The sequence below is a fragment of the Myotis myotis genome, unplaced genomic scaffold (genome assembly GCF_014108235.1).
Source record: "Myotis myotis isolate mMyoMyo1 unplaced genomic scaffold, mMyoMyo1.p scaffold_m19_p_8, whole genome shotgun sequence".
NCBI classification, from domain to species: Eukaryota; Metazoa; Chordata; class Mammalia; order Chiroptera; family Vespertilionidae; genus Myotis; species Myotis myotis.
Genome location: NW_023416390.1, coordinates 62,026,290 through 62,038,470, shown reverse-complemented (window position 1 = coordinate 62,038,470; position 12,181 = coordinate 62,026,290). Strand labels below are relative to the sequence as shown.

At 41.6% G+C, this 12,181-nt stretch overlaps 1 protein-coding gene across 4 annotated transcripts in view; it reads right to left on the bottom strand.

Moving 5' to 3' along the window:
- The window catches only part of CACNB4 (calcium voltage-gated channel auxiliary subunit beta 4), a 227,855-nt gene that overhangs the window by 27,396 nt on the left and 188,278 nt on the right, over positions 1-12,181 (bottom strand). For all 4 annotated transcript variants that reach the window (XM_036320367.1, XM_036320368.1, XM_036320370.1 and 1 more), the window contains 5 exons: positions 11,414-11,544; positions 9,220-9,296; positions 7,801-7,820; positions 7,495-7,575; positions 6,121-6,179 (listed from right to left, as the gene is read on the bottom strand). In XM_036320367.1, the coding sequence (XP_036176260.1) occupies positions 6,121-6,179; positions 7,495-7,575; positions 7,801-7,820; positions 9,220-9,296; positions 11,414-11,544 (368 nt within the window). The remainder of the gene's footprint in view (positions 1-6,120; positions 6,180-7,494; positions 7,576-7,800; positions 7,821-9,219; positions 9,297-11,413; positions 11,545-12,181) is intronic.

Below are 12,181 nucleotides of genomic sequence, written 5' to 3'. Positions count from 1 at the left end.
AGTCCCAGAGAGGAAGTGCCCTGAGGTTAGTTAGAGGCTAAGAGGGTATAAAACACAGCCCCCCAAGCTCCGGGCAAGTACTTAGCCACCTAATTGAACAATTGTTTTACAGTTTTCTTCCCCAGCAACCCATTCTCCAGACATGAGCCACATGGACAGGGGCAATGCGCAGTTAGTCTTGGCCAGGTGCTGACAGATGGTCAGGATTTATTACTTGAAGTCAGGTGAGCCTCCATTCCTCATTGGCTGCTGCAACCTGAGGCATGAAATCTCACAGGCAGTCCTCCTGGTCACAGCTTCTTTTATTTACATTGCTTGTTTATAGTTCCTGTCTCTCTTTTTTGTTTTGCTTGTTGTTTTAAGAATGAAGTTGCTGGTTAGAAACATACAGTGAAGTTCCAGAGCAATTCAAATAGATGACTGGAGACAAGTGGGTTGGTTTAGGGACGGAATTCAACTTTCTAGAAATAATTACTTTTGGAGAGCCCAAACAGTCTATTCTGCTTAGGTGAAAATCAAATTTTCTGGTTCCATTCAAGCCAAATAGTGACCCTTGGTTCTTAAAACTCGAAGGGATTATCAACAGATACACACTTTTGGTTTTTGCTGGGTTATAAACATTTTTACAAAGCCATTTTCAAACACATCCAAAGTTTTACAACACAAACACACACGCAAACACACACATATGCATAGAAAAAAACTGCTTCATATAGTCCCCAAATAGGAAAAGGTGTAGACAATAAAGGGTTCTTTTTCTTGTTTTATTTTTTAATAAAATACCAACTAATTTTTAATACAAGTTATTTCTTAATAAAAGTACACAGGCATGAAAGACCTCAGGAGATGATAGACACAGCCCCAGGAACCTTTTAGTAAAACAAAGCAGGAGTTTCTTATTTCTAGGCAAAGATGGTTACTATTATCAAGATCAGATACCAAATTCAAACTTCTGTGTTTTGTTTTTGTAAAAGGCTCCCCAGCAATGTAACTACATTGCATTCACCATTGAATGTTATCTAATTTATATATATATTTTTTACTTGATATCATTTCTACATTTTCTATTGCTATACTCTTATCCCCTAGTGTCTTTCAGCACTTCCACACATCTTGTTTGATAAACGTCTCTAAAAAGTTCCCTGGGAAATTTTCCTGTGATATAGTGTCAGTAGTTACTGGTTAGTAGATAAAAGACTAATAGAACTTCAGTTCCTCAGCAGACTGGGTATAGTAGCAAATGCCACTGAAAACTAGCAACAATCATTGTCTAAATTTTGCGATGCTGAACCCCAAGTGTTGCTTAGTTCTGTTTTGTAATTCATCACAATTGTGGCCATCTATCATGATCTATGAGTGTTAGTTTCTGTGATTTTCTATGGAAAGACATGACTTTCAGTTACAACACACTCATTTAAAAATAACTAGTATTTCCATGTTGGTAATGGAACAGCTGTAAGACCCTTCTATACTTTATCCTCCCTATAACTAATATGCAGCCCTGTTATTGTATTAATTTATTTTAGTCCTAGTATGCATAGAGAAAAGTGCTTCGAAGAACAGACAGTGCACTGTCAAGACAACAGGGATGGAAGGCATACATAGACCTGAGTATTTTTTCCAGATCTTTCTCTTGCTGGTCAGTAGATAAAAGACTAATAGAACAAGACTGTGAATGAGTCATGTCAGATTTTGAGCATCAGTATTAAAATCAATGTAACAGTGATAGTAGTTTTGTCATACTATCTCATGGGATTGTCACTGGGAGAAAACAAGATAATATATAAAAAGTCTTTTCTTAAATAAGTATTCATAGTGTCCTGTGTTGATAGGCACATATATAATGTATACAAGATAATTATTGGATATTTGAAGACTTGAAAAAGACAGTTACTTTATATCCTATCCTCAAAAGTTAGCAGTCTACCATGAACTCTTCCATTCCTGGAGTCTGTGATGTTTCTAAATACCTCGAGGGTGGGAAAATCAGGGCAGACATGTAATCAAAACCTGCCAATTTAAGTATTCATGTTTGCACTAGAGTGTTAGATTCATTATCTCTAGTGTTTGTCCTCCGATGAGTCTGCATTTGAATGGAGAGTGGCAGGAGAAAATGGTAAGGGAATAACGTTGATCATGAAACAGAAGGCACGGTGCTGCTCTTTTCCATCTGTTGACTGCAATTCCAATCCTTCCATGACTTCGCTGCTCTGTGACAGCGTTAGTCCTCCCCATTTCCTTTCATAAATAAACACTCTCTCTAGAGTCTCCCTAGGTTGTATTCTCAGCCTCTTTTTTTCTTTAATTCTTTCTCAAATCCTTTTTTGTTGTTCTTTCTTTAAGTGTCCCTTAGCTAATAACATCCTTTCGCTTCAGATCCCATCTGTATAAATTACTTGATGTTCATGTAGGATTTTGGCCATGATCGTGTTGGTTACAAAGTCTCCAATAACTGCCACAGAGCTGATCTGGTCCAGTTGGCAAAAAGCTTAAACAACTTCATTGGGGTTTGACATGATTAGCATAGGTCAACAAATTGACTGCTTGCTGTTCAGCCTATGAATGGTAGATTCAACCAGCTGAACAAACTGCATCGCCAAGGATGATGCCCAGTGCCTGTCTGAGGTACGAAAAGAAGAGAGCGAAGCTCCGTGCCAGGGTGCACCCGCTGCATCCTCGCCAGGCCAGTCCCACTGTAGCAGCTGTGGGGCTCACTTAGCTTATGATCTGTGCACAGCAACAGTCACTACATGTGGACATCCACACGCACAGGGACCCATCAGGAACCCTTTCATAGCGTGCATTTCACTTTTCTTACATGAATTATGGTTAGACCCTACAATAATAGTTATAGCAAAAAAAAATTGTATAATAAGTAGCTCTAAACAGACTCAAATAATTTCTAAGGTATCCAAAAAGGCAAGCATATGACTCTGTTATGGTCAAGCTATTGGACTTTAATCCAATTTGTTGGATTATTTTCTAACCAAGATCTGAAAAACAGTTTTGAAGAAGGAAGCCTCTTTTTTTGCTCTGAGAAAAATAGGACTTTCTCCTGACTAGTTTGTCTAACCCACTGCATCCATAGCCAGTGAAACAGAGCAGGTTTCCAGTAGAACATATGGTTTACGTTGTGTGGCTGTGCGAACGCCTTCTGTGTGATTGTTCTCTTGGATGGTTTCAATTAAAGATGATTTGTTGTTTTCTCTCCTTTTATTAATTGGTAAAACATAATGCAGCAGGTTGTCATGGCTCAACATGTCAGAGCAGACACGTCAGAGTCAGATAAGCAAACCTCTTCTTCCTTATCAGTCTCCCATACGCTCAACCAATAGATTCAGTACCGGTCTCTGTGCAGCACTGGCCTCTTATCCTTTGAAAGCGAGTCCACTCACCTACTCCCACCTTTAATGTCTCTCTCCAACTGTGCCGTAAATGAGATCTCTTAAGGCTGACTCACCTTCTCCAGCTATTACTTTTGCTGCTGTTGGATTTGCCCTCAGATCTTCCGCTCCTCCTCTGTGTTATCAGACCCCATGGAACACTTGGCATTGACATCTTAATTCTGTTTCTAGCACCATCTTCAATAGTGTGTGTAAGTGCTTGATACGGACAACTCTACCTGATTCAAAACAGATCTCTGTGTGTAGCATTACATGCATTTCCTCTTTCTGGGCCTGAGGATTGAGATAGAACCCACAGGTCCCACATTTCAAATCTTTAACATTGTTGTTTATAAGAATGTTCTGTGGGGACAAAAACAATCCAACACAAACTTTGGTGGTGCTATGAGATGGAATTTGTTCAGTTCAAGGGCTGTTATGGGGCTACAAGAAGAGTCACTGCTCAGATCTTTTTCAGGTAAAGGTGCCACAGTTTAAAACCACGTGACTTCAAGCATAGCGGAAGGATGTCTGCATGTGCGGCCAAGAAGACTGAAGTCTGAGCCATGCATGTTAGCTGCCTCCAATCCACAGAGGGCTGCATCGGGGGAAAGGTTATGGCCCAGATCATCCGAGGGCAAGACCAAGACTAATACTATTAAGTTAAAGCCAGAGCTCAGCTGTTGCTTTGCAATGCTTTCTTAAGAAATGAATTCCCAAAAACCAACAGTCTTCAAACAGAAGCAGGTTAGTGGTTGTTAGAGAAAACAGATTAGAATAAAATATATTTTACATTTTTCTCCAACTCCGATATTATATTCAGTGCTATTCACTTGTTTTTTTTATAATTAACTACTTTATTATTTTCCTATCTTTTTTAAAAAGAGGGGAATAGGATAAATCCACGATTAGCTTATAGCTCTTTAGGCCCACTAGATGAATTTGGCAAACACTATTATTTGTTCAATAATATTTATATCCTCTTCCTCCTGGGCACATAGCTAAACTATATATTTCCCAGCCTCCTTTGCAATTAAATGTGGCCATGTGACCAAGTTTAACCAAAGAAATGCAAGAATCAGTGTGTGTCACTTCCAGGCCGGCATGCTTCTTTTCCCGCCAGATGATTGGAGAGACCACCCTTGGGCCGAGGGCCCCCAGTGATGGGTGGAACCAACTTTCTGCCCAATCCTCCCCTTCCCCATATCTTCCAGTTGAGGAACATCTGCCTAAGACTGTCAAATGAGCAACAACAAGCTTGTGTTTGAATCATTATGCATTTTAGGATCTATTCATTAAGGCACCCTGGCCTATACTAAGGTAGTTAGCAATTCACATAATTGCACTGAAGCATTCTGATTTCTTGAACTAAAATCTCAATTATTGGAACTAAAACCTCAGTTTATTTTCTTTGTATATAGCCCCAGAAAGGAATGACGATTTTAATACAATTATCCAGAAGCGTTTCCTTTGACAAATATATACAATTTGTACTTAAAGCATTATCATGTTTTCTTTTTTCCTAAAATACCATATTTATTAAAATACTTGGTAAGTTGGCTTCATTTAGCCATACTTTTTAGTCCACACTATTTATATTTTCTTCATTTTAATAAATCTTCAGGTATTTGCAGGTGGTTATTTTTACATGGATTGCATTCTGCATGTGAAAGAGCTTAGCACTTAGTGTTGAGTCAATGTGAACTTTTTAGCATTTCTCTGCAAAATACAGAAACTTAAATGATAAAATTATCTGATGGCTAAAGACTGAGCAAGGATATATACAAAATCCTATATAATAAAACCCTAATATGCAAATAGACTGAACAGCAGAATGACTAGTCGCTATGATGTGCACTGATCACCAGGGGGCAGATGCTCAATGCAGGAACTGCCCTCTGGTGGTCAGTGCACTCCCACAGGGGGAGTACCACTCAACCAGACGCCGGGCTCACAGCTGGTGGTAAGGAGTGAGGGGTCCCGGACTGCGAAAGCCCCGGACTGCGAGAGCCCTGGACTGCGAGAGGGATGTCTGACTGCCAGCTTAGACCCGATCCCCCTGGGGTGGCAGGCAGACATCCCCCAAGGGGTCCTGGACTGTGATACGGCACAGGCTGGGCTGAGGGACCCCCTCCCCCACCTCCAGTGCACGAATCCCATGCAGTGGGCCTCTAGTAGACCAATAAAATAACAAGGTAATTTATAGTAAAACAAACCCTGAGCTAAGCATCCAAAGAAGTACTATTCTCCATAGAATAGTCACTTTGAGAGGCTTATGATGAAAACATTTCTCACACTCTTTTTTTGAGCAAGTTGAGTACTTTATATTATATCTTTATATAACACACACACACACATATACACGTGTAATTCCCAAATGATATTACCCAGCTTGACCAGCGAGCCACTATATTCATCATAATTATTCTATATTTTAAATTAATAATTTCAATAAAACAAGTTTGGTCTGAATTCACCAACAAGTGAGAAAATAACGACAGACACATACACTTAAATAGAATGAATGGATTATTTTCCTTCTCCAAGCCCTTTCTCCCTTGGGGAGTCAACGCTATCCTTCATTTCTTCAGATTTCCAGAGCTCTTTCATTGTATTCTTCCCTGACTACTGACTTTTAGCTACAGATCTTCAATTGCTGAAAACACAGACCCACAGATCAATCCATCATACAAGTTTGATTAAAGGAAAAAAATACAAAAATATCTATATGTCTCACCTCCCATCAAACCTGTGCTTCAGGAAATCAAAGAGGGCTTTCTGCATCATGTCTGTTACCTTTGCAGAGGTGAGAAAAACAGAATGAGGCAAACACACACAGAGAGAAAGAGAAGTCAAAAGTAAGGAGGTGGAAGGGCAGGGCACTGTGATTGAGCGAATATGTTATGACAGCCAGTCCTCTCCAAGGGGTAGGTTATTGTTGAAGGCATTTTTCATTCTTAACCACCCACAGTTACTAATTTTCCCCCTTGGTTCTCCTTCAGGGTGTGGAGGAATAAATCAGCAATGTTCACTAGACCCCAACCCCCCGCCCTTATGAGGGTGTAGAACTACCCCCAAGAGACCACCTCAGGCTGGCTTTGCACACAGGTGCTGCCTGTCCTTGACACACCTGAGTGGTGTTTGCCTCCAGTGAGGAGCAGCTAAAACCCCTCAGACCAGCCCCGGGCTCAAGCAGTCCTGCTAGTCTGTGCATGTGGCTAAAAATTCTCTATGCTCAGGGCTAGATTTCTGTAGCTCACTCTCCTGCTCTTCCTCTGGCATTCCCCTTCAAAGAGAGCAGAGAGGGAAGGGCCAGGGAGAGGAAGTGGAAAGGAGAAAAAGAGCTGGGAAGGAGATGGGATGCTTAGATCTGCCTCTAAGAAACTGATGAATTCATTCAACAAATGAACACTGTGTGCCTACTAGGTAAGGGCCAGACATTGTCCTAGCTCAGTGGGAATGGTGCCCTGGAAGTTGCCCACCTTCTGATTTCAATGTCCCACCTGTTACCTGTGCTAGAACAAGGTCCAAATGGCAACATCTGCAATGTAGCACATCTACATCTTTACTCTTTCCTTCCAACCTGGTATCGGGAAGAAGTTCACTAATATTTTTAGTGGAGTTTTTCCCTTTATAGGTCTTTTGAAATAAATATGCAGAGAAATATTTGGTGGACTATGCCATCGACTTGAGCACCAGCAGGGTGAGATTTGGTGCTCTGAGGGTTTAGGTTTGGCTGGCAAAGTGCCTATATGTCCCCTTCTGCTGTTCATAGTCTATTATTTCTAATGGGAATGGGAACGGTTGAGACAGATAAAGTCCTTTTCTTTGAATGTGTTGCAGAGTAAACCTTTTAACAGAACTTGCCATTATCAATAGTTTGAGGGAGGTATTTATTTCTAAACAATGTAATACATCATAGATGAGAAGTGTGCCCGGGGGAGCGGGGAGAAAGGGCGAGGGAAGCCCCAAGCCCTACACTGCACAGGATGGGAGGTGGCTTCTGTGGGTACCCATCTGTAAGCAGGCCCTGGAGGAGCCAGCACTCAGTCGCTGTTTCCTAGATTCTTGATCTAGAGCTGAATGAAGCAGAACAGGCTGGTGTTTGTACCTCATAACCCTTCAGTGACGGCCCCACTAACACCACCGGACGCATGGATGGCACAACATCGTAGGGAGGAATGTGCTCCGTCTGAAAGAGATGATTTGACACGGGTGACAAGGTGAGGATGAGTGCGCCTCCTCGTCAGCCACAATATTCACAATTCTCAGGTCGAACAAAAACTGATGACCACGGGCCCCCACCGGCGAGGCTCATCCCTTATTTTATAGCCATTCGGACCACTGAAATGGAGCATGGCAGGCATATGCGGAGAGAAACCTTAACAGTAGATTTAAAAAGGAAATACTCACTTACCACTTTTTGCTTCTGTTTGGCTAAAAGACAACAATGAGAGCCATATCAAAATATGTAACATCTGCAAATGATAGTACATGACTTTAAAAGAAGGAATAACACGCCCATTTGTGCCTGTAATTCTCATCATTTCACTGTCACCCTCTCTGCAGAACACGGTTCTACTACTGCCTTCAGGTTGGGCCGATGTTGAGGACATCAGAAGACAGACACCTCCTCCCTGTGTGAGCGACCTCACATCCTGATCTCATGTTGGGTGGGGAGGGTGGACTTCACAACAACACTGGAAGCTCTGGGCCAGCACGGGCCACAGGCTGCTTCCTGCTGAACGCGGCATACAGAGCGGCTGAGGTCGACTTGGGCAAATAAAATGTGATAGAGGGAAACTGAGAATAACAATTCGGGTCAAAATAATCATCATCACCGCAGTCACTCATTCTTTTTGGATTTTGCAATCCTTTATGTATTCGTCAGTCTTTTGGTTCACATTCCAGGATACTGATACATTTTTCCTACGAGGCTGCTCCTAATTTCAAATAAGTTTATAACCAGTTATTCCTGTTCTTTTTTGTTTGTAATAGTGAAAAGCTGCAATGCCCTAAATGTCCAACAAGTGGGATGAGGCAAAATATACTCAATATCTGATTAAGGTGGTTTTGTGGCCACCCAAGCAGGTCCAGTCCATGTGGGGGCGAACCAGAGACCTAGTTGGGTTCACCCACACACTCAGAACTTCTCCAGAACCGATGCCGCTCCCTGCAGGTATGGGCCAGGAGGGAGCCTGGACTTGTCATTCCGAACTGGTAAGACGGGATGCCCTAATGCAGCATCAATTCAGGGCCAGAATGAAATTAGCCCAGAGGAGTCAGGAAGCGTGGGGGGAGGAAACTTCCTGCTTGAATACCCCCACAATTTCCAAATGCACAACTCCTGATCGGGTCACCACTCTCCCTTCATTACCATTCATTTCAGGGCTCAGCTGCCTGCTGTCCAATGAGAACTGAGGTCATCTGGGCCCAACCCTCCCAATCTCCACAGCTGCCCATGGAAGCTGAAACTGAGTGTTTTCTTGAGAGTCTACAACTTTTTTTTGTTCTTTTGAATTGGTCCTCGCCATCTTAAAGTCTGTTGGGTTCATGAATGGAATAATGAACTAGCTTCACATGGGTTTACACAATGTTAGGTAAATAAGATTTTTCAAAATTATACAAATATCTAAATTTTTAGTACCACAACTAACCTTTAAATCAAATCAAATTACTATAGAAGACATGTGAGCAATGACATATTAAGTAGGACAAAAAATCTTAAAATCACGCCTTTTAAATTGTTTCCAAATCAGTAAGAATACTTGCATGTATATGCAAATATCAAGCAATGAATGCATTCCATTAAAAAGAGTTTAGGTGAAACCCTCACCTGCTGATGTGGGTGTTGCTCGAAATGTCCCTGATACCATTTCTCCAAGACTTGAAGAAGAATTTCCACTGGACTTCCTAAAATATAGAAAAGGAACTTAAGAGTCCTTCCCCAGATCCTTTGAAAATAGAGCTAGACAGCACAAAGCTTTCCTTGGCCTTAATCCTCCTAGATAATTCAAAACACACCACATCCTGTCCAGAACAAACTTCAAGAGTCTGTCCAAATGTTTTCTTTGACCTCATTTCTCAGAGAAAACGGAGAACTCACTGGGACCTGGAAATATTTAGCATAAATCTCTCTTCTGGTTACTCGATGCAGATATTAGGCATAAGAACGTTTTTGTGAGCGGCTTGCTTTTCACTAGCAAGCTCACCAGGGCACCACTCCAATGTCAAACGCAGCTCAAAGCAAGCAGTAAGAGCTGGAAGACATGTTTCTTCTTAGAAGGGATTATGTGGGGATCAGAATTAAGCACTGACAGCTTTGCGCCCCAGGATAGAAGATCATCAGCACTGTTCTCCTCACATGGCTCTGGAAGCTTCCCTGCAGCCCCTGGGGGCCCTCAGGAGCCCACCTCTCCACTTCTCCACTGTCCCCCCTTTTCCATGCTTCAGAGTACAGTCCCCAGGGTCAGAGCAATCTGATTTCTCGTCCTGGCACATCATATCACATCTCTGAGTCTTAGTTTCCTCATCTATTGATGAAGGAGCTACACCTCCCAGGGTCAGTATCAAGAAAATAAGATCCTATCTGTAGCTCTTGGCTTGACTCTTGCACCTTCTGCAAAGTAAGCTTTCAGTTCAAAAGGATTTAAGTCTAGAATGATATTATGGAAAAGGATAAGTAATAAAAATAATAAGTAAACAACAACTTTGGAAGTGATAATGAGATATTTATTATTTCATTCAACATATCTTTATTGAGTATCCACTGATCTAAAAATTAGGGGTGCAACAGTGGGGGGAGAGATGCAAAATCCCTTCACATATAGAGACAGATTCTATCTGTGGGAGATACTAGTGTCAAACAGATGAATAGGTAAATATATAGTATTTCTCATATTAATAAATGCAACAGAGAAAACTAAGTCAGGATGGAGATGGGAAATGGGTACAATTTTAAATATGGTGGCAGGAAAGGGGTCACTGAAAAGATGATATTTAACGAAGATCTGAAGCAGATGATGGAATGATCTGGTGGGAATATGAAGGAAAGAGTTCCGGTAAGAGGAAGCAGCAAGTACAAAGGTCCTGAGGCAGAAATGTAGTATGGATGTGTTTAAAGAGCATCCAGAGAGAGAGAAAATTTAGAGCAGGGGGAACAAGAGGAATTAATAATTAATAATATTATAGGAGTGTTGAATACCAAACAAAATTGATAAGTAAAAGTGGGGCTGTCTGTACTTTTATTTCTATCACTGTTTAAGAGGTTCCCATATGCCAAAGGCAACAGGACCCCTAAACAGAGGAGTTATTGAAATAGAAAAGGATATAACAGAAAAAGGAGGTTGAGGGTCAAGAGAAAGAACTGCTTCTATTTTAGGCCTTACAAAAAAATGACAACACATATCCAATCAAAGCTTCCATGTAGGCTCACATGTGCAGGCTCCATATGAGTCCGATTTCTCTAAGGCTCTGCTCTATCCCTGGAATCTTGAAATACCTGCACCCTGAGATATGTGGCTACTTCATTCATTCCCTAGAGGCGGATCCATCTGAAGGTAGGCAGAGTCTTTACCTTATTACCAAGACATGGCAGGTGCCACAAGAAGCCCGGGGTGGAGAAGGTGCTACTGGTACCAGGACCCACATAGACCACTGCATTCTGTGCCAACTAGAGAGACAGTCTCTGAGAGTGAACCAGGAAGAGCTAGGATGCCCTCTCAAGCCGGCTCCCACTTCCTGTACTGAGAACCACGCCCTATGGGACCCTGATGAAGGACAGCTTAGATTCCAAGCAGCGTTTGCTGAGGCTGTGGCAACTCATGTGGATTCCAGTGGTGCCCAGCTTCAGGGAGAATGAATATCTGAAACACCTGTGTGTCCATTTCAGAAACACCTCATACATAGTAAAGTATCTTTTACTTTGAAAGCACAAAGTTTGAACCCAGGAAGCAAACTTGAAAATATCGCCAAATGTTCCCACACCTCCCCACACCTCCCCGATGTTTATAGAAAGGAAGGAGGCTTACCCTCCGTGAAAACGTCCTCTTTTTTGTTCTTGCTGAATGCGGATGTTCTCCAATCTGAGTGGACTTGGGATGAAGCCAATCTCACAGCCCTCCTTCACCAGCCTTCCTATCCACCAGTCATTGTTATACTTCTGGAATGCAGAAATAAAACTGCTATCAATAGGAACATACTTATCTTCACATCCCACTTATTAATTTCAGGGGACCAGAAGGACGAACCACCATTCATAATATATATTGTACTATATTATATATATATAAACACAAAGGCAGGGTCTACAAACTTTTTATCTAAAGGCCCAGATAGTAACTTTTTAGGCTTTGCTGTCCATATACTCTCTGTTGCAACGACTTGAATCTGCTGTCGTAATGGGAAAGCATCCACGGACAATGCAGAAACACGTAAGTGTGGCTGTGTTTCAATAAACCTTTTCTGTCCAAAAAAAAAAAAAAAAAAAAAAAAGGCAGACGGGCAACAGTTTGCAAATCCCTGGCCTGCAGTCAGGTCCTAACCTTTGGATCCTTTGGTCCCTATCAAAAAGCCTTAGCCAATTCTTAGGGAACAGATTGTATGAGACTAAACATGTACCGGTGTAATTGAAATTCTGGAAGATAAGATAGGCAAGTCTAAAATGAAAACATTTAATAGTCTGCTATTTGTCAAAAGCTTTTAGGTAAAAATCCATGATACTCTCTGTAATCTACTCTCATTGAGGAAGAGTTATAATCTTCTGAGGGGAAGCAGAGTTTACAATCCCAAAATGGGCC